Source organism: Ambystoma mexicanum, chromosome 5q (genome assembly GCF_040938575.1).
Source record: "Ambystoma mexicanum isolate Mex_15411 chromosome 5q, UKY_AmexF1_1, whole genome shotgun sequence".
Classification (NCBI taxonomy): Eukaryota; Metazoa; Chordata; class Amphibia; order Caudata; family Ambystomatidae; genus Ambystoma; species Ambystoma mexicanum.
This window is the reverse complement of record NC_090933.1, coordinates 1,273,722,234-1,273,750,185: the sequence shown is the minus strand read 5'-3', so window position 1 is coordinate 1,273,750,185 and position 27,952 is coordinate 1,273,722,234. Positions and strand designations below refer to the sequence as shown.

Below are 27,952 nucleotides of genomic sequence, written 5' to 3'. Positions count from 1 at the left end.
TTTCAACAGGTTTTCCTCGAGTTACTTTAATTTTAGATTTTTCATCAATTCTTTAATTACTCTCCACGGATTCTGAATCATCTCCAGTCAAACAGTGTCCTTCAACTTGCCCCCACATAGATAAGGAAGAGGCAACCAGAGTCCTTCACAACTCTTTAATACCACAGTCTGTTGGAACTGACCAGGATGTTGCCTCACAAAATGATCGACTTCTCTCTTGTCTTCTTGTTTCACTTTCTGAAGTTTTCCCGGCTCCCTCCCGGATTTATCACTGTTCCCGTTACCTTCTGTTGCGGAACTCTTCACCAGTTTCACCAGGGTTTGCGAGTTCCTTCTCCTCCTTCTGCTCTTCTTCGGCCCACTTGACTTTGCGGTCCATTCCCGTTGGCAGTCTGGGTGCAAGTTTCAGACCGGATGGTACAACCACCACAGGCCACGACAACACCACACTGACTCTCTGCTTCAAGGTTGTCGACTCTCAGATGACTGGCGAGACGCGTTCCTGGTGTCCCTCGGTTTGTTTTTGTCACTCCACACTGCTGCTTTGATACAGCCTGCGATCGTCCCTTTTCCAACTTGCAGGCTTTTCAGCGGCCTCCTAGCTCGCCGACTTCTCCTTCCAGATGTTGCTCTCCTTGTCCTTCTTTAGTAGTTGGAACTGTCCAGCGTGACGTCAGTTTGATTGAAAACAGCTGGTCGAACACTTCATGCTTGTAGGCAGCGTTTTTGGGTTCTTCTTCGTCCCAGTAGCTATCATAGTGAGACTGTATGACACATTATAGTGGGACCAAGCAGGATTTCCTTACGGTATTTCCCCTTTTGTAAACAACAATGATCTGGAGGGGTGCCCACAGCAATGCCAGAGGTTAGGAATCATTCTAAACATTCCAGCTACCACTACGTTTGTTTTGCTATAGTTATCCCGAGTGGAACGGGTATGCCCAGACATAGGTCCCATGACTGCTGGGCCTAGAGACCTAAGCTACACCTCACTGATGAGGCCCAACGAGGCAGAAACATGTCGGGATGATGGTGGTCTCAAGCAGAAGGGATGTGACCAAGCAGTTCAGCCTGGACAGCCCCTTTCGGGGTGGGAACAAGCCTAATTTGCATATGGTCTTTCCTGTTTTGTAATGGCTTGGCAGGCGAAGAACGGTGGTCTTCGGGGTTGCCCAGAGCAATGTCAGAGGTTAGGATTAATTCTAAACCTTCCAGCCATCACTTTTGTTTTGCTATTAGAACATTACAGTAACACAGTCCCAGGCTTCATCATATGTAAGGAAGGGTTGGGTGTTTTTATTACACTGTGGGTTTGGGAGATCAAAGAGCTGTGTCCCAGACTTAGGTTCTTGTCCCCCAGGAGAGGTGTTTCCCCCATGAGATCCTCCCGCACATTACCACCCCAAGAGGGACTATCGGCTAGCGACCTCACCGTCATAGCCTCATGGAAAGGGGCCTCCCTCTGGGGAGAAGCAATGGCATCTGGAGGATCGGCGCAATTACCAACAGTGGAGTAACTTTACTGAAAATGTTGGGGCTAACATGACATCTAAAGGAAAGGAGTGCCTGCCAAAGGAGGGGGATAAAATGGTGTGCCACGAAAGTTGGGGGGGAGCAAACATCCCCCCACGCCCTAAAATTACACCCATGCCAACAAAGTTGGTAAGTAAAGCATGAATCACTATGTTTTAGCAGATACAAAATGTGGATAAATATGGGAATGCTTTTAAAAGTGCCTGAGAAACATTTGATCATGGACCATGAAAAAAGGGCACATTATTTTGAGGAAACTGCTACTGATCATTCCGATTGGTTGCACAAACCCTTTGCGGCATCGGCTCCCAATAACATGACTTGCTCCTAATATGAGAGAAGAATTGGACAATCCCAGGATCAATCAAAGTTTACAAGCACATTTTAGAGATGCATCAATCTGTTTTTAGCTTGAAGTAAAACAAGAGCACCCAAAAATATCTGATGAGGCCATTTTGGCTTTGGTACCATTTTTCACAACTTGGCTGTGTGCAATTTGCTATTCAACAATTACATCAATTAAAAATAGCAAGGGTGCAGGTTTGCTTGGAGTGGAGCAAGGCGTATGATATGATATGGCATTTGTAACGCGCCTATACACAAGTGTTTCAACTCATGAGCAACTCTTTCCAATATGGAGCCAAACAAGACATTTCTTCTCCACCAAACAGGTGCACAGATCTCCTGGAAAGAAATGATAACTTAACCATCCATTTTTCATTTTCAAGGTGACCAATGTGCATTTATCGGATTCTTCAATGCGGCGGTCTTACCTGGGGGCGAGGAATGACAATCAACATTCGCCTGGGTAGTGAACGAGGTCTGGTTGGCATAGTGTAAAGTTTGTTGCAAGTTAAGTGATGGATCAAGGATCCTATAATCTGTCGGCCCCACCCAGTGTAGACGAGAGGTCTCTGGCTGCATTCACATTTTTCTTAACTTCTGTGCATTTTAAACGTGCTTACTGAATAAGACCTAGCTTCACTGATCAGCATTCTTCATTTGACGCGCGTGTTAGGGGAGTTTTCCTAAAGTCCTACTGGCAGTAAGACATTAGTAAGCTATCCCAGTGGTTTGTAGATTCCCAACTCTTAGTATCAGTCTAAACTAGCTCAGGACCTTGTGTAGATTGGCAGAGCAGTCAGGCTTATCTTAAGCGGAAGATGTGAGCTGTAGGTAAGTACACTGAATCTTAGCTAGACAGACACAACAAAGAAGCACTTACACTTATAATTATATAAAACGTATATATTTATTATATTTACACCAGAATCACTTTAAATACTTCAGACATTTACGTTAGAATACTTAGAAATAATAGATGATACACTTCAAAGGGCATTTTCACTTTTGTGTTTGTTCGCGGTTACATTTGTAGCAACACTAGAAAGGGAAAAGACAATGTTATTGTATTATTGGTTACTGCGCACTCATGTGGTTTTCAACAGTTTATACAGTAAAACATTTACTCTGCAAACACATAGTAATGTCACTTAAAGGAAGGGAAATGGTTACTTAGTGTAGCATAAGTTAGTTCAAGGTTCTAGAGACCGTTTCTTGACCTAGTAAGTCTTTTAAGTCCAAAAAAGCAACCCTAGTTAAAGGCAGTTCAGAGAGTTCTTGAAGTCTTGACAATCACCGATTTATGAAGAGTTCCTGTGGATTTCTTCCAGTGTCTAGAGTTATTGAAGCAGAATGTTAACCACTAACCAAGGAGACCTTAAAACGGACTCGAGAAGGGGACACAAGCAGCGGACTAGGTCAGAGGTAAGAGGGGGTTGCCCTGGACACCTCTACGTACACGCCCACGCTGTGGAGTGACTTTTGGAATCAGGTAAGCAATACCTTCCCCCCCCCACATTCCCCTCGAGAGTACCTTAGGTTAGAAGAAAATGTTCGTGATGGATGCTCCGCGATGTTACAGTTCTGGACTCTACCTCCGGATTCCTTGGTCTGGTGACTGAAGGCAGGACAATGGACGGGATCTCTCAGTAGCAGACTTGAGGTAGGACCTGTGGCACGACTTTCGGCAACTTCTTGGTTCACTCTGCAGTTTTGCCTTTTCTGCAGCACCAACAAAGGACACCAATTGCCCGGTCAATCTTCTTCACTTCCTGCAGTCCCACACTCTAGTTAGGGGGCTTGGGCGAGTTGGATCGGATCTCTGGAGTGTCCTTACGCATTCAGCAAAGATTTGGGCGGATTCAGCCTTTCCACGGCGATGCACTCGAAATGGGCAGCAGGTATTGGGGTTCTGCAGCTCTGGAAACCCCTAGGATTTGCGGGAGATGGCTCGTTTCATAGTTAGTCTTCGGATTGGTTGTTCCCACCAGCCAAAAGGAAGGAGTCCTCTTCGGAGCTCCTCTGTCGCACAGAAAACGGGGTCAGATCATCAGTGATGGCTACACAGTGTTGCAAAGGGTCTGCAGGTGTCTCTGGTCATCTTATTCGGTTACTTCAGCTTCCAGTGGTCGACTTGCTTTTTTCACTCCACAAACCTCACCTTTTATATAGTTGCAGCACACACTGCGCTGTAAATCTCTCAGCATTTTACAGAAAAGGGCTTTAGCTGCCCAATCAGGACAGCCAGACCCACAGTGTGAGCTCAGCCTATTCAGACACTTTGGCAGACAAAGGGCAGGGGGCGAGGGAACTCCTACCCCACTTCCTGCCTGCCCAGACACTCTGGAGTCCAGGCAGGGATAGCTATGGGTTTCTGCCAAAGGCAAAACACACACGGACCTCCCCCTCCCAGAATTGTAGAAGAAGGGCTCACTAAGGACAACCATGCTAGTAATGGAGAAAAAATAAGGGAGGCACAGAGTTGGTGATTGGGTGCCCATATTGTGCACTACTGAGGCTATGGACATAGCCTGCAGTATGAAAAATACACAATTGTTGGTATAACACATCCACTGCCGCCAGCCATATTTAGGTGATTGTCTATGTGACTGAAAAGTCACAGGAGCAGAGAGAAGGGGGATTCTAGGTATCCCTTTGGCACTACGCTGAAGGTGGTGTGTGCCAATGTCTCAGACAATAGTTTTGGGAGAGATATTAAGAGCTGTTACTTGAGGATATAAAACAGTCTTAAAGGAGGACCCTAGGGGTCCCCAGCAACAATGCCCAAAAGGAGCTGTGTGCTGCAGTAGTAAAAACACAGATGCCTTTAAGAGCTATGGAGCAGACCGACTCCATAGTCCAGGTAGATTACAAAGACTATCGTTCCAAAAGACAGAGCTCACAAGAATGAATGAGTGGAAAAGGCTCCACTCATTCAATGTTGGAAGAAAAAGGTCCAAAAGTCCAGCAAAGGTGCTGGGTCTCCCTAGTAGAGGGGATACAGCATAAAAAGGTTACATCTCTCTAAAAGCGCGAACTCTCGGCTATGTGGGTCTATGGAGAACTAGACCTGCCTCATTGTTTTCCGATTGAAGCAGAGGTAAGACTGCGTCCCCCAACTTACTAATTCACCTTATTAGAGCTTTATTCATGGATGGATAAATGACCAGCAATGACATACAGAAGCTTTTCGTGGTTTGTTGCATCAAATGCGTAGACCTGGGCCTGCTTTTAGCATTACACCAGACTGAGACACACACACACACACGAATATTCCTTGTAGCGAAGTCCCATTGAGCAGCCCCAGACGGAGGGGGTTCTGGAGACTCTTCGGCCAGGGGGAAGATGGCCGCAGTGCAATGCGACCACCGGAGGTGGTGAATGAAGGATCTCACTGAGTCTCTTTTGCCTGCTATTCTATGGGGGTACAGAAAGACTGAAGGGTAAAAATAAAAAGTGTCTGACGGACACATTTCCATTTTGCAGCCAAGTTCAGGCCCATAGACAGCTGAAAGACCAGGTGTGTTCTTGCTAGACGAGGTGGGCTGCCACAAGACGATAGGTTGTGCTGGGCCCCAGAACTGACCTCCCTCCCTTTGGCTGTGAGTTATGTACCCCATGGGGGAATATAGTGAATGAAGCCCGATAACCCACCCTGGACAGATGGAGTAGAAACACACGGTCAACATGCGCACCGAGGAGCATCCAAGTTGGGGAATGAGCGCTGGACGTCATCACAGGAGGGTCAACATGCGTACAGACCACACAAGAAGGGATCTAGAATCCTTGCAACCTCCAGTCACTGTGCATGAACCCTGGCGATACAGCCCTGACCACAAACTGTTGTACACTAGGGTGCCTGGCTCAGGACCACAGCCTTACCTTAGGCTAGTGTTTGAAAATCACTCTCACTGGACAGCGTTTTCCTTGAATCTCGGCACTGGTCTAAGAGGAGGTCTCCTGGTTTTGCTTTAGCCACCTTTTTTGGGTCCCATTTGTATTATTCAGACCTCTCCATTTGATGCCAATAACCCATAGTTGCACGCGCCCTATTTGACGTCTAGCCTTCCGATTATCCCTGAATCGGAGAAATCATGGCAGTGAGATCGAGAAACAGGCAAGGTTTCAAAATAACGTTTTTTATTTAAAAAATATACTTTAAACATGAAAATGTACAGTAATAATAGGGCGTACCAATCTAGGAGACCAGGCCAGACCTACAGCAGTGATTGGATATGGGTGGACCCAAGTTACCAGTCTTATAAGTGAGGTAATATTTGCATGCCACATAAAGGGAACAGATCATGCCAACTCAGGGACAGCTTTAGGGCGACAGTGACCAGGGCCAAGCATCGAGAGGCTCCAAGAAGCTCAACAGCACTGGCCTGGCCTTTGCATTGGGCGGGGCCTACCAGGTGGCACCTTCCTTCCATGGCACTGCAATTTCCATGTGCAAACCACCTGGCGAAATTGTAAAACGCTACAATAATCTGGATGGGAGTTTTGAGAACCATCTTTTCTGAAGAGTTCAACATCTGTTAAAAAAATCAATTATAGAAAATAGATGGTTGTTGCCAATTGCAACCTGAATCAGTTATTACCTGTGCACACCGGTTCAGAAAGTGTTAAAACACAGGAAATGTATGCCATCTCAATATCCCATCCTTTGGTCCTCTCCAAACCTGAATTCATGTTTAATGTCCAGCCCAGAAGGATACACCAGCAACAAACAGTCCTGCAGGTGGAGCTAGGACAAGCGAGGGCCCCATGCAATGGGGCCAGGATCGGGTGAGCTCCCTGAGACACCACGGTCAAGGAGTACTCAAAGTATCACTAGCCACAGATACAATCTGCTCTCCATTCATTATCCTGGCAAAGCGTTTGCTGGGGCGCAGCGCTGCTCTTGGAGTCCTGTCCCGGTGAGAAAGGGAGAGGCTGCACAGTGACCTCACGCTCAGAGCCTGTGTGCTGGGGTGCAGGGCTGCTCTTGGGGTCCTGTTTCTGTAAGAAAGGGAGAGGCTGCACAGTGACCTCACACTAGGAGCCTGTGCTGTGATGCAGGTCTGCTTTCTGGATCAGATCACTGAGATAAGGAGACTCTGCACACATACCTCAGCTAGGAGCCTCTTTGCTGTTATGCAGGACAGCTCTCAGGATCATCTTTCACTGAGGTAAGAATACACACACTGACCTCACGCTCAGAGCCTGTTTGCTGTGGTGCAGGAGTGCTCTTGGGGGCCTGTCCCTGTGAGAAAGGGACAGGACCTCACACTAGGACCCAGTGTGCTGGGGTGCAGGGCTGCTCTTGGGGTTCTGTCCCTGTGAGAAAGGGACAGGACCTCACACTAGGACCCAGTGTGCTGGGGTGCAGGGCTGCTCTTGGAGTCCTGTCAAGGTGAGAAAGGGAGAGGCTGCACAGTGACCTCACACTCGGAGCCTGTGCGCTATGGTGCAGGAGTGCTCTTGGGGTCCTGTACCTGTGAGAAAGGGACAGGACCTCACGCTAGGAGCCGGTGTGCTGGGGTGCAGGAGTGCTCTTGGGGGCCTGTCCCTGTGAGAAAGGGACAGGACCTCACGCTAGGAGCCGGTGTGCTGGGGTGCAGGAATGCTCTTGGGGTCCTGTTCCTGTGAGAAAGGGAGAGGCTGCATAGTGACCTCACGCTCAGAGCCCGTGTGCTGGGGTGCAGGGCTGCTCTTGGGGTCCTGTTACTGTAAGAAAGGGAGAGGCTGCACAGTGACCTCACACTAGGAGCCTGTGCTGTGATGCAGGAGTGTTCTTGGGGTCCTGTCCCTGTGAGAAGGGGCGAGGCTGCGCAGTGACCTCACACTAGGAGCCTGTGCTGTGATGCAGGTCTGCTCCTGGGGTCCTGTCCCTGTGAGAAAGGGAGAGGACCTTACGCTAGGAGCCTGTGTGCTGTGGTGCAGGAGTGCTCTTGGGGTCCTGTACCTGTGAGAAAGGGACAGGACCTCACGCTAGGAGCCGGTGTGCTGCGGTGCAGGAATGCTCTTGGGGTCCTGTTCCTGTGAGAAAGGGAGAGGCTGCATAGTGACCTCACGCTCAGAGCCCGTGTGCTGGGATGCAGGGCTGCTCTTGGGGTCCTGTTTCTGTAAGAAAGGGAGAGGCTGCACAGTGACCTTACACTAGGAGCCTGTGCTGTGATGCAGGAGTGTTCTTGGGGTCCTGTCCCTGTGAGAAGGGGCGAGGCTGCGCAGTGACCTCACACTAGGAGCCTGTGCTGTGATGCAGGTCTGCTCCTGGGGTCCTGTTTCTGTAAGAAAGGGAGAGGCTGCACAGTGACCTTACACTAGGAGCCTGTGCTGTGATGCAGGAGTGTTCTTGGGGTCCTGTCCCTGTGAGAAAGGGAGAGGCTGCATAGTGACCTCACACTAGGAGCCTGTGCTGTGATGCAGGTCTGCTTTCAGGATCAGATCACTGAGATAAGGAGACTCTGCACACATACCTCAGCTAGGAGCCTCTTTCCCGTTATGCAGGGCGGCTATCAGGATCATCTTTCACGGAGATAAAAATACACACACTGACCTCACGCTCAGAGCCTGTGTGCTGTGGTGCAGAACTGCTCTTGGGATCCTGTCCCTGTGAGAAAGGGAGAGGACCTTACGCTAGGAGCCTGTGTGCTGTGGTGCAGGAGTGCTCTCAGATCATCTCTCTGAGGTCAGGAGAATCCACACACTCACCCCAGGAAGGGAGCCTGTGTACTGTGAAGCTCTCTTGCTCATGTCGCTGATGTAAAGAGACTCCACACAGTGACCTCACAGTAGGAGCCCACATGCCATTGGAGCAGTAAGGACAGTTTGTGGAGCCATGGCTATGAGGAATGGAATGACCACACATTGACCCCAAACTATGAGCTCATGTGCTGCAGATACTTTAATGACAGCTCTAAGGGCCATCTTTCTGGTGGATAGAGAGTCTTCAGTACCTCCTAGACGTGCCAAAAAGGCTGCTCACAGGGCTCTCGCTATGAGCCAAGGGGCATGTGCACAGAGATCTGAAGCTAGGGGCACATTTGTACCATAGGCACAGTAAGGACTGCCATCAGGGCCTCTCACTACGAGCCAAGGGGCATGTGCACAGAGATCTCAAGCTGGGGGCACATTTGTCCCATAGGCACAGTAAGGACTGCCATCAGAGTTATGTCACTGGTGGGGGGACTGCACAGTGAGCACATAAGCTACAATACATTAAGGGCTGCTGGGTTGGGCCGTGTTGGTGTGAGGTTTGGAGTGACTGCACATAAAAGGCAAAGCACAGGATGCCCCACAGAATACACTGTGGGAAGCTGAAACAAAGATATTGGTTAAAATAGGATAAAACATACAATCACACACAATCAATCACAGGAGAAAAAAAAACAAATTAAAAAGCAAGCACAAATGTACATTTTCATAAAAGTGTTTGAATCTGGAATTGCATCTGTGCCGAGCCTCTCACAAGGAGAACGCTGTTGATATGAGGCCTTGCCTCCTATCGCCACCACTGCTAGTACACAGATAAAGGCACATACAATACATGCATACAGGACAAACAAGTGTGGAATAGAGAGACATGGGAGAGCAAGTGCTTTCCTGTACTGGGCCCTTCGGACGGGCCACGCTGGTACCACGCATCAATCTTGGGGCCGGAGCGTTCGCACTGCCCATGGTACGTGCTTTGTTTAAGTGCAAAGGTAGGTTGCAACTGAACTCTAGGTGCAGGGCTTGAAACGTACGCTGCTTCCCAGGTTTTCCCAGGATGCCAGTCTGTGAACGGCGTCATTGTGAAAAGAGCAGACGTTTTTGTTTGTATTGACAACAGATGCAAAACGCAGAAAACACAACTGCACTGTGTGCTGAAATTCTTCCCTTTGTGTTTGACGAAGGCTCTGCTTCACAGAAATTGACCATAGACTCTTGTATGTTCAATGCTCGGGCTGGCCTAAATTATGCGGGTGCAGGGGTGTCTTCTGCTTCCGTTATGCTACTAAGACCTACCACCTCTATCTAGAGTTTCTTTCCCACCTGATTGGGTAGCCCACGTTTCTAGTTTCCATATCGTAGGAGCACACACAGAAGCTATTCTCAGTGGCCTTCTGCTGCAGATTCATGCTGTAGTCTTTATCCACCGGAGCATCTCCAGCATTGGTGCAATTCAGGCAGTTCACCTTCCACAGATGGCTCTGTTCCCTCAGGCGTCGGATCCCTCCCCCAGGAACCAGCTCATTTGCAGTGGATGATCTCCTCTGTGGCCAACCGAATGAGTTCATTAAAATCAAAATGGATGTACTTCCGCCAGAACCTGCGATCACGGCCATATACCTGAGGTGGGTAGCAGGGGCTCCCTGTTGGAGAAGAAAGAGCTGAGTAAGTAAAGCAAGACACACACAGACTGCAAACAAACCGAAAACCGGTTTCCAACCAGGAAAGAATGCAAATAGAACTAGATACTGAAATCAGGAACTATTTCTTAATCACCCCCTTCCCCCTCATCAATGCTTAGAGCAAGACAGGCAAGAAGTCAGAACGTAGAGACTGCATCGTGTGAGTCATTCATAAGAATATCCCCTGGCCATCATTTCCACACTGTGTGTGTAATTAAGCCGGACCTCCACTCTCTCCACAGGACGGTTTCGTAGTGTGAGCAGAACGTCTTAAACAAGTGACTGACTGACACATGGAACCCATATAACGCTATGTCCTGCAAGTTGCCTTTTGCAACCCTTCGGCATAGAAGGATTGTACCAGTGATCAACCCATTTGTTTCCTCAACCACTGGACCTTTCATAGATGCACTTCAAAGGAGATAACAGACCCACTTTCAATCCTAATAAGCATTTTCCAACATTTGTCTAAGTATGTAGACATTAGATGTCTTATGTAATCCACTTCAATTCCTTTGAAAACAAGGCCCTCTAATGAGATTTAGTACTGCAAATTATTTTACAAGAATGGACAGATGAAGATCGCATATCCTAAGTTGAGGATTGAAATTGAAGGTCACTGTCATGGTGACACATGTAATTAAAAATGCCAAGACATGTTTTGTGATTTGTTAATGCATGTTTGTAGGAGAGTAGAATGAAAGGGTGGTTATAGGTCTAATTAAATATGCTGGTGTGTAAGGTAATTAAATCAATGTGTTTTATTACACACCACTTCAAAAGCCAATAACTATGTCCGTGGTGACAAAACTGTTTTTATTGTTTTGGGGAAACAGAGGAGGTAATTCATGGATCATTTGCACCTAAAAAAACAGGGATTTACGGGCAGAATGGCGCACAAATCCCGTTTGTTTCGGCACAAATAATCCATGAAATACCCTCAGAGACTTTGATGATTGCTGCCCAAAATAAGGCGCGGCCATTGGAACCAGGATGCTATGCACCAGTTGCCACTGGTTGCTTTATTATACAAAAGATCCTTTCATTCTCTTATGGTCCAGTTCTCTAGATTATGTCTTTGTTGATGAGCTTGAATTATTTGTTTGATATATGGAATGTCATATAACTGTTAGTTTATATTCATATTTATTTTGAAGAAAATCAATTATTTTGTATGAGGCATGCGATTTATTTCATTCATTATTTTCTTTCAATATTTAGAATTATTCCCATTGTATTTCTGTAAAACATTTTCAAATGTAAACATTGTTTCTTCTTTCTTTTCCTGTTTGGAATAACAGCATTCTCAAACAAATAGGGATTTAGGGCACTTGTATTTAGTAACATGGATTGTTTTTGATGGGTTCAAAATAAGGAAAACAATTTGAATGAATCCCGGGGCTACTTATTTCTTGTTTTGTTGGTCAATCTGAAAACCTTCACAGGGTTCTTGGTGTCCAGACCCAGAGAGTGAGATACAGATGGAAGACTGCACAGTCCAAGGGAGTGAGGGAGAGGGCACCTATAGAAGAAAAAGCTCCAGTCGTGGAGATGTTCATTGCCATTCTGGTCAAGACAACCTTCTAAAGGAAAGTAAAAAATGGGGATTTGCTCTATCACCATTCCATTTAAAAATGAATTCCATTAGTCAAAATTCTCGTGTTTACAAAATGCATTGTTAAATTCATGATCAAAGCGTTAGACTAGCGTAATAGTTTATGGTACTTGCTTTTCAGGCATAAGCTAAACCTGAAGGTCTGTTTCAAATCCTGATGTTTTAACTCCCTTTCATCCTTCTGAGGCTAATCGCATGAGAACCATCGATTGAAGCAACAGTACAAGCTTAATATACATTTTTTATCATCAATACTTTAGTTCTGAGACTTACGGTTTTAGGACTTGCTCGTTGTTGGAAGTGCTTGAGGGCTCCAGTCTCACCTACTTATACAATGCCCAGCACCATCCTACGGGAGGTGCTCAGTGGCGTGCCAGCCTGAGTCTATTCGAACCCTTGTGAATTTGACGTGGGACCATGGGCCACATCTTGCTGTGACAAAAGAGGTCTCTGTTCCCAATGCTGGAGGCCATTCTAAAGTTCTAAATTTGCCTTGAGGATTCAAACTCTGGCCAAGGTTGGTATGTGCACTCTAATCTCTACCATTGATTTGGTTGGATTTTAACGGATATGCACAGTCTGAAACTCTATACAATACAAGGAATTAGACACCTGCGTCTACAAGCCGGCAGACACTTACCAATGCCGTGGAAGATACGGGCAACGGCTCGACCCGAAAACCTCTCCTCGCTGCGAATGGACAAAAACTGCCGGACATCGGCACGGATCAGATTTTCCCAGTCCCGCATCTGCAATGAAAGATAAAGTTTCTAGAGTGTTATGTCAAAAGATTTCCCCCAAACAGAGGGCAAGTGTTCTTGTAAAAGACAAAATGTTCAATGCACTTTTGTGACCTTCTACAGAGCTTTCAAGGCATGTAGCAGGCATGCAGCAAAAGCCTTCTTTAGCACTTTTCCAAAACATACATCCTAAGGTAAACTCCGTAAATAGTCATCACAAGTCTCCTGGAGCAGAGCCCTCAATGCTCTAGATATACCAAACCTTGCAGAGTCATCCAACACTTTTGATCAGGCATTAAACTGCCTACGCCAAAGATTCTGTGCCCAATCCCAATCTGACCAACTGTGCCTTGCCCACAAATGCATCCAAGGAGGTGCCCTTATCTAGCTGTTAAACACACAATGTTGTCACCAAGAGTCCACAACCAAACAATGTAGCCAAAGCCGAAAAATACCGTCAACAACCATGCCCCTCCATCACCCTCAAAGTGGAGCTTGCTGCCCTTGGGAGATCCAGATCCCCCGACGCCCTCAACCTGCCCCCTCCTTTTGATGGATCTCCATAGCTTAATGTCAATGAAGTGACATTGCAGTGATTCTTGCACTCCTGTGTCGCAGCAAGAATCACGTGAAGGCTTTAGGAGCCACACATGTATGCAAGGCCACAGGCCCCATGTCATACATTTAATGTAAAACACATTCTCATACTAAACTGCTTCCAGCTGTGGAAAGATTAGAAAGACAGGTGTGAATTGGAGAGCATAACTGACTGCACCAAGAAATTAGCAAAACAGTATTCGTCGGAGCTGTGAACACCCATCTATCAGGTTAGTAAGGCACCCAATCTCCAGGGGTAAGGCATTCCAGAATAACGCTGCATGTACTGAGATTGTCCACTTGCCTCTCAGCCTGTACTTACATTTAGGTCCCACCAGGAGAGGAAGAGCAATTAATTGTAATGGCCTGCAAGTACACAGATCTCTGGTCTGGTGGTAAGCAACCCTTGCAGGCATTTAAGGATCAGACGTCAATATGGCACCTAGCCAGCGATCAATGCATGGACCGGCAGAAGGGAGAGATGCGGTCTCTCCTCTTCAGGTCAAAATGAAGAGCGACAGCTGCGTCCTGCCCGCTCTGAAAGTCCCCTTTTCTCTGGACTCATGGGAAGAGGTGAAAGCATGAGTCAGCCAGGGATGATGAAGAGGATCTGACTGAGCATGTCATCTCGAGCTAGCAGAAGGCACATTTACCAAAAGCTTCAGTAGCCATGTGGGCACTTGGCAAATGACATCAAGAGAGCCAAGACTTGGAAAAGAAACAGAAGCGGACTGGGCCTTCACAACATTAGGGCAGATCCCAGAAGGAGGAGAGATTCAAGGAGACTAGCAACATCTCAAAAGGCAAGAAAAACACTTACCACCAGCTTCCACGAGTGAGGCCATACGAAAATAAAAACACTCAGAGTTTCTGTAAATGCCTAGACCAGCCAACTACATTCTGTACAAACCAGCTTCAAACTCCAACCTTGCCGGGTGGAAATGAAGGCTAAAATGTCTAATGTCCAAGGAGCATTTTTAAAGCTGGTAGAGGGCCGAGCACTCGCTGCTGAGATCTGTGTGCGATCAGTAGGTCGCAGGTTCTAATCTCGGCATGGCCAACTCAGCCTTTCGTCTTTCCCAGTACCGACTTCGGCTGGGTGATGATAATTGAAAGTAAACGTTCTATGCGCAGCGTTTTGGCGAAAGCGCAATACAAAGAACAGATTATTATTAAGGGGATGATTTTTCATTTTAAACCCCAGTGACATCATTTATGCCATTTACCTTTGTGCTGTGTCAAGGCTTCCAGATTCCCTTGCAAAGGGCCCATGCAGCCATAGGATGCCTCCTCAGAAACGAGGCGGACACTTTTGGAAATTGAAGACAGGGATGGGAGAATCAGCCTGCTGCTGAAACAGGAAGGTCTCTCCTCGAAGCGGCATGGGGTACCCGCAACAGAGCTAGCATATTCGAGAACTAATTTTTTTTGGGCAATATGGTGCCATCAATAATACCACATGGCATGCTATGGTTTTGCTGAATTCCACCACCAATTTAGGAATGAAGGGTATTTAAGGGAAGGTATGCAGGAGACTTCCTGTGTCAAAGAGGGTCCGAAAGTGGGACCGCTATAAACCCCAGTGGTATCCAAACCAGGAAGATTTGTAGTTCATACTGGAGGCAGACTGTCTAGTTTAGTTAAGTTACATGTGGAGAGTGGGTAGGTCTGATCAATTAGTCTGCCTGCGATGCCCAGCCCTGTCAGGTGGCCAGTCCATGGCCACATGCTAATAGACATGGATGAAGAGAATTGGTGCACCCTTTCTGCAAAACCTGAGCATGGTGTTGATGGTCTGGACCAAGGGGATTCTCTTGCTCCCGAAGAGAGGGCAGAGAAAGAACTTAAGAGGCAGGAGGAGGATTGGGTACTGAGGAAAGAAAAGCAGGAACCTCACCTGAAAAGCAGTAGGAAATGTTTAGTGAACGGGGAACAATGAGTAAGTAAATGAAGGATTTTACATGAAGAACAATTGAGATGCACAGTGACTCAAAAGTGAGGTTTTGGGGATGAGGCAGTGAACCATGTTTAGGTCTGCTTTCACAATAAAAGCTATAGCCCATGTACCCCCACCACCAACATTCCCAGAGATGGGAGATGTAATGTCGAAGCCAGTGGGAGTAAGATCATGTTTTACAGAGTTACTGGTGTGAGTTTACCAGCACAAAAACAAATCCAATTGCTCAGGGATCATCCACTGATGGATACTCTGTGCTCTTGTTACTGAGGATTGGGCATTAATGACCATATCTGAAAGAGGCTGGCGACTGGGGAGGGACGCCACTTGCTGGGTATACATTGAGTGGATGGTACTGAGTGCAGATAGCACAGATTAAGGCACACAGTAGATATACTGGTGGTCAAAGGTGCGACAGCTCAGCCTTATAGGCGTCAGCCATCTTGGATCAGTAACAGGAATCCAAAATAATGAGACATTGGGGTGGTGGAGACGGGAGACTGGCAGACTCCCTAGCATAAGGAAATAAATGGCAATAATGGGAAATGGGTCCAAGTATAACCAGGCTGTACAGCCAACAAGGAAAGAGTGCAAACTAACAAAAGAGATGAAAAAGACCTGCGATTCATAGAGACAGAATAGCGAGGAATAATCACACCACACCTTAGGAAGTCTTACATGATTGTCTTGGATTAGTTTTATCTGGGTAATCTTGCTCTTAAACTTTCAGTGACAAGATGCTGGCAGATGCACACAGGTATTCTTTACAAATTGGTAAACTCCCTGATTTAAAGAAAATCTCCCAAACTACTAGATGTCCCTCTTTCGCTTACCTTACTAATCCCATTGCCATAATGCCACCCTGCAGGGCTAAATGTGGAAGTAGACAGCTACGTTACGGTTGTGGACATGCAAGGGCGTGCTCATTTACATTCAAAATTAGATTCTCTCCAGTGGTGGTCTGGAATTACATCAGGATCTGACAGCAACTTGAATCTTCAATGCTCATAATTCACCTACACACCGAGGCATCCCCTCATATCTACAGTAAACAGTCCTACTTTCTCTGCATCAACCATTTGCAGGAAGCAATGGGCAGTAACTTGTACCCTTCCACTGCATGGAAACAGGACTGGGAACATGTTATCTGGGGGGCGAGGACCACCCTTACAATGCTACCTGACAGTTTTTTTGGAAAGTTAGCTTTAATAAGTAAACTGTCTCTGCCCAGCAATGTATCTTGTTTTGAGCGTACTAGTCTTCAAAGAAAGTCTATACACGTCCCCTTACAGAGGACTAGTTCACCAAGAACCACCTGGCTGCAGGAGTGGACTGGCCTATAGGAAACTCTGGAGATTTCCCGGTACCCTCTACACCTTGGGCCTCTTTTGTGTGGTAACCTATTTTATTTCCACATTTTCCCATAGGTAAATGGTTGGGCTTGCTGAACATTATTTCCAGGGCGTCTTTTCGTTCCCAGTCCACCCCTGCCTGGCTGCATGTATTGGTCAGGTATGATTGCCGGAGGGGATGGTGGGCAGATCTATCCAACCCGTGGCACAGGTTAGTTTTGTTGCGTGCACCACCAGAGGTTAACACCATCACAGAGCGCCAACGAATACATCTTCTTAGGAGGATGTCAGGGATGAGAAAACACTCCTTCATAAATAGAAATAAAAGGCAAAGCTACGGGTGAAAGTCTGGCACTCAAGAGATATGGAGTGTTGCTAGCCTTAAGATGGTCACTTTATGTGAAAAATCCAGAAAACAATCCTTTAACCAGATATGGGGGTACCTCTGGAACTCCTTGATCAAATTCAATTAAGTTTACATTATGATCAATTGCACAAATAGGTGTCTCCCGCCCCAGGCGTTCTCATTTCACAAGCATTGGCGGGATCAACAGAAGATTGTAAACCTATATAAGGGATGTTTGTAAAGGAAAAAAGCATTACTGTCAGATACAACTTACACATCGGTTACATTATGCATTCAATAAGGAATTCTCACCTTGTTCCTGCCTCCTTTAATCTGGACTCTTGCTAGGAGTCCAGTCATGCTCACCTCCACACTGGCACCTTCATACATACCTATTTACACCAGTGGGACACTCTTTTTCCCACAAATGGTTCACAATACTCACTTTGATGCCGTTTAAATCATCACTTTCATCATCATCTTCGTTGTCGCTGAGCACACGTATCCCGTTCTCATCAGTGACCAGCTTCTTCTCAAAATAGTTCATCAGTTGGGCTTTAAGCTTTGCGCTCCTCTCGACGTGCGCCTCATCGGCACAACGGCTACAGTTCCTGAAAGCCACACTGCTCAAAGAAGAGGAATATGGATCAGAACAAGCAGTCATGGCCTTGTGCAGAATTATCAAAGTCCAATTAGATGAAAGTACCATGGAGAAGGGAGCTGAGGGTTAAACACTCTATCCTGGTCAGGCTTAACAAAGAGCAGGTAAGGAAACGCACCAAGAACGCAATTATTGTATGTAATTGGTAGAGTTTTTACAGAGATGAACAAGTTACTCTCTTACCTGGTAACGTTCTTTCGATGGGATGGTCAGACGACGTATTCCATATCTATGACAGTAATCACCACAGCTGTGCTGCTTCAGAACATTTTGGCGTCTGCGTCCTGCGTCGATAACGTCGATACGCTGTCCTCGAGGGCCTCTACCGAGCCGACGTCACCGGATGTTATAAGTATGACGCACGACGCCCATGGCCTCAGTTGTAGTTTTTTCCCCCAGAACGTGTGGCACCAAACTACTGCCAGTATGACCACAAAAAGCCTTGCAGAAACGTTAGCTGCAATCGCATAAGAAATTCTGTAGCGGGGCAGGTAGGGAGGGAGCGATATGGAATACGTCGTCGGACCATCCCATCGAAAGAACGTTACCAGGTAAGAGAGTAACTTGTTCTTCGAGGGGATTGGGTCCTCCGACATATTCCATATCTATGAAAGTCTCCCAAAGCAGTACCAACGTATGGAGGGAAAAAGAATTTAGAATATAGAAATTTAGAATGTCCAATCAAATTGCAGAGTAAAGGACCGCCTTGCCAAATGCCAGATCCTGCACATGAATGGAATCTAGGGAGTAGTGTTGCACAAAAGTATGGACCGAAGCCCAAGTGGCTGCTTCACAGATGTTTCGAATAGGAACGCCCCTCTGCAGGGCAGTAGAGGCAGCCATACCCCTAGTAGAAAGGGCCCGTAAGCCAACCGGAGGGTCCTTACCTGCGCAGCGGTAACAATCAGAAATTGCCAAAATAATCCATCAAGACAAAGTCTGCTTAGTAACAGCTTGTCCCAAACGCCCTCCAGCGTAACCTATAAAAAGCTGATCGTCCACTCTGACCCGGGACATGCATGAAATGTAGAAACTTAAAGCTCTCCTAGGATCCAAACTATGGAGCCTCTCCTATTCCTTACCAGGATGCGGAGGAGGATAAAATGCCAGAAGAATGACCTTCTGGCATAAATGAAATTCCGAGACAACTTCCGGAAGGACGAACTCTAAGGACAACCCTGTCCTTATGAAACACAGTGAAGGGTGGCTTAACTGAAAGTGCCTGCAACTCAGTCACTCTGCGAGCAGAAGTGACCGGAACTAAAAATACATTTTTAAGGGTCAACAGTCTCAGAGGACAAGAATGTAAAGGCTCAAATGGAGCACCCATTAGGAATTTTAGAACAAAGTTCAAATCCCAACCAGGCACGAGAAAGGTGATGGCGGAAACACATTAGTAAGCCCTTTGAGAAACTGAGAAATTAAAGGAATTGTGAAATAAGAACACTCCTCGGACGAGCGCTTAAATATGGACAGCGCCGCCAGGTAACCTTTAATGGTACCCACTTGCAGGCCCTTGTGGGCTAAGGAAAGCAAAAAAGACAGAACCAAAGGAATGTCGCATGAAAAAAGATCCACATTCTTAACCCTGCACCAGTCGCAGAACTTTCTCCAACGGCAAGGGTACAGGGACTTGGTTGCAGGCCATCTGGCCGAAAGCAACACCTCCATCACGTCTTCAGGGTGGTCCCAATCCTTATACCTCAACCTTTCAGAAGCCAAGTTTGAAGGTTGAGGGATCTGACCTCTGGTTGGAGAACCTGACCCCTCCCTCCCGTGAGAGCAGATAATCTCGGTAGGGAAGACGACGTGGCGGGCAGATGGACAAGTCAAGAAGGTCCGGGTACCACGTTCTCTGGGCCCATGCCAGAGCAATGAGGATCATCTGGGAACCAAACCTCCGTAACCTCCGCAGCACTTGCAGGATGATGGGGACTGGAGGAAACGCGTACAGCAGTGGGAAGGAGCACTCCACCACAAACGCGTCTCCCAAGGCTCCTCTTGGAGGAAATTCCCACGAGCAGAACCTTTCAAACTTCCGGTTGACACTGGAGGCAAAGAGATCTACGTGAGGGGTCCCCCAAAAGGCGAAGATCTCTGGAGAATCTCCTGAGCCAGCTCCTACTCGTGAGAGATCGCGCTCTGCCTGCTCAGAGAGTCCGCCATCTCGTTTTCGTCTCCGGCCAGATGAACTGCTGAGATCGAAATTTCCTGCTGGATGGCCAAGAACCAGAGCTGCATCACCTCTCTGCACAGAGGAAGTGACGCTGCCCCCTCCCCCCCTTTTTGTTGAGGTAGTGCTTGGCCATTGTGTTGTCTGTCAGAATCAGGACATTCTTTCCTCGCACAGTCAGCAGAAAAGCCTTCAGGGCAAGCCTGATGGTCCTCAGCTCCAACAGATTGATATGGAGTATGGACTCCGACGGAGACCAACGACCGCTGACTGTCAACTCATTGGCATGAGCGCCCCAACGAGGATGCGTCCGTCATGATCGTCACCTCCGGCCAGGGTAGCCAAAATGGAGCACCCCTCATCAGATTGCCATCGACGGCCCACCACAGAAGGTCCTGGGCAACCGAGGGCGGCACCTGAACAGGGTCCGACATCCTGCCGGATTGTGACCACTGCATCTTGAGAGCCCATTGCAGAGATCTCAACCGCAACCTGGCCTCCGGCACCAGAAGAATGCAGGATGCCATGAGGCCGAGCAACCTCAAGAACTCGAACGCCGGGAGACTCTGGGCATGCTGAAACTTGTGCACCATCTGCTGAATGTGATGAGCCCTCACCTGGGGAGGAAAACACTGCCCCAGGGATGTGTCAAGCACTGCTCCGATGTACTGGAGCCGCTGAGTTTGCGTCAAGTGGGACTTCTTTAAGTTGAGGGAGAAGCCCAGCTTGTGAAGGGAGTGGCAGGTGACGGACAGATGATCCAGAACTTGCTTGGGAGAGCGCGCCCTGATCAAACAATCGTCTAGGTAGGGGTAGACGTGAATCCCCCCTTTCCTGAGATGCACTGCCACCACCACCATGAGCTTGGGGAAGACCCTCGGAGCGGTCAATCCGAACGGCAGGACCTGAAACTGAAAGTGCGAGTCGCCAACCGCGAACATCGGGTTCTTCTTGTGCTTGCGATGGATCGGCACATGAAAGTAAGCCTCCTTGAGGTCGAGAGACACCAACCAGTCCTGAAGTTGAAGGGCCTGGAGGACTTGAGAAAGACCCTGAGTCGCACAGGGTTATGTCCAAGGTAGCCTCATGTAAATTTCAGGTTACACATTCCACACCTGATTCACACACGTATATTACTTATACGCTTTTCAATTTATTATTCAAAAAATGAGTATAAAAACAACACCTAAAAAATGTAAAAACAAACTGTGCTAGTCACTTACAATCTGACTGGTGAAGGTTCACCAGGCCTTTCAGAATGTCAATGACCATAGTGAAAGGTAACAGGAAAGGACAGTATATCTTACTGTGAGTGCGTACATATGTATTTACACGGAAGAGTCAAAATATATTGTAGTCTCCCAACTTCTGATGTGTACCTCAAAGGTTTTTGACCAGAGTGAATAATCTAATATTGTTTTTTTTATTCTATTAATCACTCTGTTGAAATAACTTGCATTGGTATAGGATAGCTGCGGGTTATTTAATACACACCAGCTATCCTTTTATAATTTATTCAATATGAGAGGTAGGAATCGGCAAATACACAAGTTCCTATCAACACGTCGACATATGTTTCGGCCTTTGTGACTCATACGGGACTCTCTCTGGTGCCGTTGGTCAGGATGTAGATAATGGCCGTCTTCAGGACAAGGGCAGATTGATACTTTTCCGTAGTGAATACTTTCCCATTAGTAGAACATCTGAGAGTAGCTCAATTTCTTTGGGTCGTATATGGTGGTAATTGTCGGTAATTTCAATGGGTTCAATGTAGCTACAGGCTACAGGGCGTATCAATAAGACCCCGGATCGGTACGCATGGACTATGGCCCATGCTGCAGCCACAGCACAACATCAATAAATGGAAGTGTCTCCACTTTAAATCCATCGCTATTGCGAATTGAGCCAAGTGAAGTTTCTTTGCCTCACCAGCTTGCTAAGATCGAATCACGAAAGACACAGTGCATGAAATGAAATATATGGTATTCCTGTAGGAACCCATTGAAATTACCGACAATTACCACCATATACGACCCAAAGAAATTGAGCTACTCTCAGATGTTCTACTAATGGGAAAGTATTCACTACGGAAAAGTATCAATCTGCCCTTGTCCTGAAGACGGCCATTATCTACATCCTGACCAACGGCACCAGAGAGAGTCCCGTATGAGTCACAAAGGCCGAAACATATGTCGACGTGTTGATAGGAACTTGTGTATTTGCCGATTCCTACCTCTCATATTGAATAAATTATAAAAGGATAGCTGGTGTGTATTAAATAACCCGCAGCTATCCTATACCAATACAAGTTATTTCAACAGAGTGATTAATAGAATAAAAAAAACAATATTAGATTATTCACTCTGGTCAAAAACCTTTGAGGTACACATCAGAAGTTGGGAGACTACAATATATTTTGACTCTTCCGTGTAAATACATATGTACGCACTCACAGTAAGATATACTGTCCTTTCCTGTTACCTTTCACTATGGTCATTGACATTCTGAAAGGCCTGGTGAACCTTCACCAGTCAGATTGTAAGTGACTAGCACAGTTTGTTTTTACATTTTTTAGGTGTTGTTTTTATACTCATTTTTTGAATAATAAATTGAAAAGCGTATAAGTAATATACGTGTGTGAATCAGGTGTGGAATGTGTAACCTAGAATTTACATGAGGCTACCTTGGACATAACCCTGTGCGACTCAGGGTCTTTAGGTAGGGGAAGGCGACCTATCACTCCTTGTTCTTCGCATATCAGTCTCCCATTGATAGTGCCGCCCCCCCGATAACAAAAAACTGGGAGTACCCAATCTTATAAACATGGACTTGAGAAAGAGTAACCATCTTGAACTCGTCCTTCCTGAGGAGCTTGTTGAAACCACGCAAGTCCATGAGGAGTCTCAATCTCCCGTCTTTCTTTGAAATCAAAAAATAAGGGGAATATCATTCCATGTTCCTCTCCGCTACAGGCACCAGTTCTATGGCGCCTTTATCCAGGAGGGATTGTATTTCCTGCTCAAGGGGCGGGTCCGGACTCTTCAAAGAGATATTCCCTGGTGGACTGTCGCGAGGCCTCTGCCGCAAAGGAAGACAGTACCCATTGGCTATGATCTCCAGAGCCCACACATCTGAAGTAATGGCACGCCACTCAACAAGATGCTGCGCCAGCCTTCCCCCAACCGGCGAACCATGGGACATGGCCTCATGACTGAGCTGAAGCAGCTGCGGCAGTGCCTGAGGGCAAAGAGGCAACTGCCCGAGCGGCTTTGGCAACTAGAGTATCCTGTTTTCCACCTCTGGTACTCCTACGGTGGCCCCTTTGACTTGCAGCTCCTCTCGATTTACCAAAAGATGAGTAATATCGAAAGGAACCTCCCCTCCATTTCCGTCCCCTAGGACGAAAAGGTGGAGGTTGGCGAACTGCAGCGCTCAACTACTTCGCTGCAGCTTTGGAGGTCTGAAACCTCTCAAGGCTCTCGTCAGTCTCGCTGCCAAAAAGATGTTCACCATCAAAGGGCATGTTGAGGAGCCGGGCTTGCACATCCGGAGCAAACCCGGACTTCCGCAACCACGCAAACCTGCGTATTACGGTGCTCGCCGCCATGGACCGGCTGACACAATCTGCCGTGTCCAGACCCGACTGAACGGACTCTCACATGGCATCCTTGCCATCCTGCACAATAGCAAGAAAACCATCCCGTTCCTCCCATTCGGGAATATGTTCAGCCGCTAACGAAATACAGTTCCACAGAGTGTGCGTGAAGCGTGACAAGGCACACGCGGAGTTGGCTGCCTGTAAAGCCATACCCCCTGAAGAAATCACTTTCGTCGCCCAGCCATCAAAACGCTTGTCGTCCCTATCAGGAGGGATGGTAGGGTACGACGCCTGCTTTGCCGGGGCCGTAGCCGCCTGCACCACCAAACTCTCCGGAGTGGGGTGCGTGGTCAAGTAGAAGTGGTCGCTCATGGCTGGGCGGTATTTTTTCGTGTCAAAGACTTGGTCACTGCTGGGAGACTCTCCGGAGCAGTCCAAGCTGCTTCCACCCTTCTCTGCAAGGCCATATGGAAGGGCAGTACCGGGTCAGTTGGCGGACCTCGGTCGAGGCTATCCGTCAGGTCATCCTGCAGAAAATCCACTGGTGGCGCCGACCACCCCAAGTATTCCGTGACCCTCGACATAAGGCACCGGTACGAGGACTCGGCATGGGTGCCAGGCTCAGGCCTACAGAACTCCACCTCCGGAGGGGTGTCCAGACCACTGGTGTCATGCAACGACTGACGCAGGTCTTCAATCTGGCTATGACCAGACAAAATCTCATCAGGTACCTCCTTAGGAACCATACCTTTCTCAGACCCTTCATCCACCTTAGAAATATAATCCAGAGGCTGGAATTAGGGCACACAAAAAGGGACAAAGACATTTTTAGCCTTGGCCAGAGCCTTTCTTGGGGGTTCCACCGTGCCACAGCGTACCTCCGACAAAGCAGACTCAAAAGGCGTTGATGGAATCGGCGTCGAACGTGGCGCTGACGGCTTCAACACAGTCCACGAGGGCGGAGCCCCGAGCGTGTCCTCCGACAGCCTGGGCGCCGTTAGTGTTGACGGCTTCGTCGGAGGCGGAGCCTTGAGAGAGTCCCTCGACGACCTCGGCACCGAAGGCGTCGATGTCTTCTTTGAAGACCTCACAGGCTCAGACGGTCGAGGGTGTCGAGAACCGGGACCTGGAACAGGCATGTCTTGAGCGACCATCCTTGTCCGACCAGGACCTCGAAGGTGCCCGGTGACTGCAACGACCGATCGAGCCCGAAGGCGTGTGAGTGGCGTCTCTAGCACGGTCATGACCGGCATCTTTCAACAGCGCGGACAGACCGGAGCCCTGCGACTGAAAAATCGCCAACCTCTCCTGCCGAAATGAATCCCATTCCGCAGGAGTGGAATGCTTGTTGGGACAAGCTACCCGCCGACGGGCGGAGTCCTCGGACGAGGGCGGGGAAGGCGACCGATGCCGGCGCTTCCGTGAGTGCCTCAAAGATGTTGATGAAGATGAATTGTGAAAGTGTTTTGTTTCCTAAGAAGACAAAGATGTGTTGAATTCTTTGCGGCAAGTGGAGAGTTAAAGACTTGTTGTCTAGTTGAACTATTGGTTAAAGTCCAAGTGGAAGCCCTTTACACATTTACTTACATTTGATGTTTTAGGCCACAGATCGTCATCAGATGGAGGTGTCTGAAAGACTGGGAGTGTGTTAGGGAGAATTCTCCTTCTAGGGCTAATTTCCCTCACCTAGTGAGTCCCCCAGCAGCTTTGCTGGATTTCTGCAGTTCGTTTTCCCACCTGGTAAGAGTGTACATCCTTTTTTCACTCTTACATGTGTTTTGGCCTATGTGTTTTTACTCATTGTGTGATCTTGGGCACTGGAGCACACCACTCGAGGTGCCCCTGTTCTTGTATGGGTTACACAGCACCTTCAGTGTAGTGACCCAGGGGTGTCTTCAAGACTACCCTCTGACTCCATTTTGCTGGGGCCGACTACTGTCCCCCAGAGAGAGGTAAAGTTGTCATTTACTTTACCATAGTCACTTTTTCCACAGACCCAGTGCACCCCATCTTACATGGAGTACTGGAAAGGGCTAATCTGTACCCCTTTTCTGTCTGTACCTCCCTGAGCAGCGTTTCGCTCTTAACATTTAGTCTTGGCTGGTGGCAGTGGTATCTACCCTAACCTTTCTACCGCGGTTATAATAGATAACCGTGGTAATACTTTTGGCTATGTTTGCAACCTGAAGCATAAACCCGCTTGACCAAATCGTCTTTCTTTTGGCTCCGGTTGGGTTTATTCGCCATTTCTTTTTGTTAAAGTCCTTCTTGTGTTTTACTTTGCGCGGCAAACTAGGTTCGCCTTCTTTGTTCACCGTCTTTTGGCAGGCTTCTGCAGAGAAGCCCACCTCTTGGCACCTGGGTGTCTAGGTAAACAATGTGGGAAAGGGGTGTAGTCACCCCCTGCACAGGGTATCCTAGGAAACCCAAGTTGCACTTTGCCATGATTGGCTGAGGTGGTTGTCCCGGCTGGACAACCCCCTTGCTGCGTGATTGACAGCCAGGCTGTGTGAATGGGGGTTTTGCGCATAAAAGGCAGGTCTCTTGGGCTAGAAGTCAGAGTCGCCACTGGAACTACAAGGAACCGAAGAGAAGCGGAGAGAACGTCGTCTGCTGCAACTACCCCGTCCCGGTGAAGCCCTGGTGCAGTCCTGAGCTAGCTAACCTTCAACCATTGGAATAAGGTACTGTGTTCTGCTCGAGGAAACTGGGTGAATCCCTTTTCTTCATCTCCAAGGCTTGCCCTCGTCTTCCCTCCTTCTTATAACTTTTGCTTCCGAACATTGACAATATCAAAGTACTCTTGGCTACACTGAATCGTGAACTATCTAACGGTGTGATTTTCGGTAACAGATCTCCGGTGTCACTTAATCCTGGCTCCGACCCTTTCAATTTTGAACTCCTGTTTCCGAGTGTTTCTCAATACTGTTGGCCTAACCTAAATATTGCCTGTGATTTTTGCCTCCAACTCTCTCTGGGTATCTCAGGTGCTAAGTGTGTTTTTACCCCGGTAGCATTTCATGTCACGGATACGTGTTTATTTAGTAGACCGAACTGTCAAAAAGTGATCGCAACCGTATCCGCGGTCTCGTGTTTTGTTCATAACTCCGGTTCATTCAAACATAGGGTACTTACCGTGAGACATACTGTACAAAGTGACTTGGTTAGTTTTAGTATATTTACCGTGTGGTTTTGTTTAAAGTTTAATAGAAGTGTTGTGTTTATAACTGACGGTTTAAAAATAAATGTACTTATATTTTTCTACCTAAAAACTTGAGTCAGTGTTGGCTTGAGTCACAGTAATTGTGGTCCCTTTGTGTAATCTCTGCTACTGCTCATATACACTTGAGATAAGCCTGGCTGCTCTGCTACTGCTACCACTTAAGCAATAGAACCCGAGCGTCGGGGGCATTACCGAAAGCCCCGGGGCATTACCAGAGTCGGTAATGCCCCCAACGCGAGGTTTCTACTGCTATTAGTACCCCGGCCCGCAAAAATTGTGTGACCGGGGCACTAAAAGCTTTTTTTTTGGCCCGAAACGCTGCAGCGTTTCGGGCGAAAAAAAAAAAAGAAAATGGCCGCCGCCATGGAAAGGGAAAACGGAGTCAGTTTTCCCTTTCCATGGTGGCCATCAGGAGCAGACGCGCTGGGAACACTGGTGTTCCCAGCGCACCGCTCCCGAAAACGGATCAAAAAGAAGGTAAGTGGGGTTGGGAGGGCGGGAGTGGGAAAAAAAAAAAAAAAAAAAAAAACAAAACACAAAAAATTACCTGCATCCCCGGCAGGGGACGAGGGAAGCCCCCAGCCGTGTGGAGGCACAGAGCGGGGATGGCCCTCTCCGAGTCTCCATACGGCTGGAGGCTTCCCTCGTCCCCCGCCGGGGACGCAGGACCAAGAAGGTAAGTTGGGGGGGCGGGTGGTAGGGAGGGAAATTTAAAAAAAACAAAAAAAAAAAAAGACTTACCCGAGACCCCGGCAGGGGATGAAGGCAGCCTCTCAGCTGCGGGAGGCTCGGAGCGGGGATGGCCCCGCTTCGAGTCTCCTCATTGGCTGAGGGGTTGCCATGCCCCCCACTGGGGACAAAGGCCGTGGAATCCCAACAGAGGGATTCCCGGCCGGGTAGGGACCTGGCGAGAGCCAGTCAGAATGCTTGTTGCATTCAGATTGTCTCTCGCCGGGTTACTAATATAACTTAGTAGTACAGGCTTGTACCAAAGGTAAACTTGTACTGTCACCTGTGGTCTTAATTGTGTGTAGTGGTCCCTAGGAGCACTGCACAGGATTCTGCCCAACAGAGATTTGATCAGAAAAAAGTAAACAAGAAAATGGCTGCCATGGAAAGGGAGAATGGACTACAAATAGTCCCTTTCCATGGCGGCTGAAAAAGATATGCTGGTTGGTGTTGCAGGAAAGAACGTGGTGGGATGCAGAAACCAGCTGAGATAAGTGATTTACAGGCTCGTAACGCCTGCATTGCAGCCAATCGCGGGTGCTGAAATGTATACAACTGCTTGACGGGTACCAATAATAAATATTACCCTTCACGTCTTTCAAGAGCTACATCGCCACCAACTGTTACAATTTACAAATTCAGACTAAATCATATGGAGGGGTGGGGGGGTGAGGGAAGTTGGGAGCGTTCTTGGTGTTTGCAGCAATC

At 47.7% G+C, this 27,952-nt stretch overlaps 1 protein-coding gene across 4 annotated transcripts in view; it reads right to left on the bottom strand.

Moving 5' to 3' along the window:
* Positions 1 to 2,766: 2,766 nt before the first annotated feature.
* The window catches only part of RECQL4 (RecQ like helicase 4), a 409,056-nt gene continuing 383,870 nt past the window's right edge, over positions 2,767 to 27,952 (bottom strand). For 2 of the 4 annotated variants that reach the window (XM_069621818.1, XM_069621817.1), the window contains exons 23-25: positions 17,306 to 17,483; positions 12,509 to 12,617; positions 2,767 to 10,214 (exon numbers count right to left, since the gene is read on the bottom strand). In XM_069621818.1, coding sequence (XP_069477919.1) covers positions 10,093 to 10,214; positions 12,509 to 12,617; positions 17,306 to 17,483 — 409 coding nt within the window. In that variant the 3' untranslated portion in view covers positions 2,767 to 10,092. The remainder of the gene's footprint in view (positions 10,215 to 12,508; positions 12,618 to 17,305; positions 17,484 to 27,952) is intronic. The other 2 variants (XR_011278686.1, XR_011278685.1) reach the window with 2 other exon arrangements.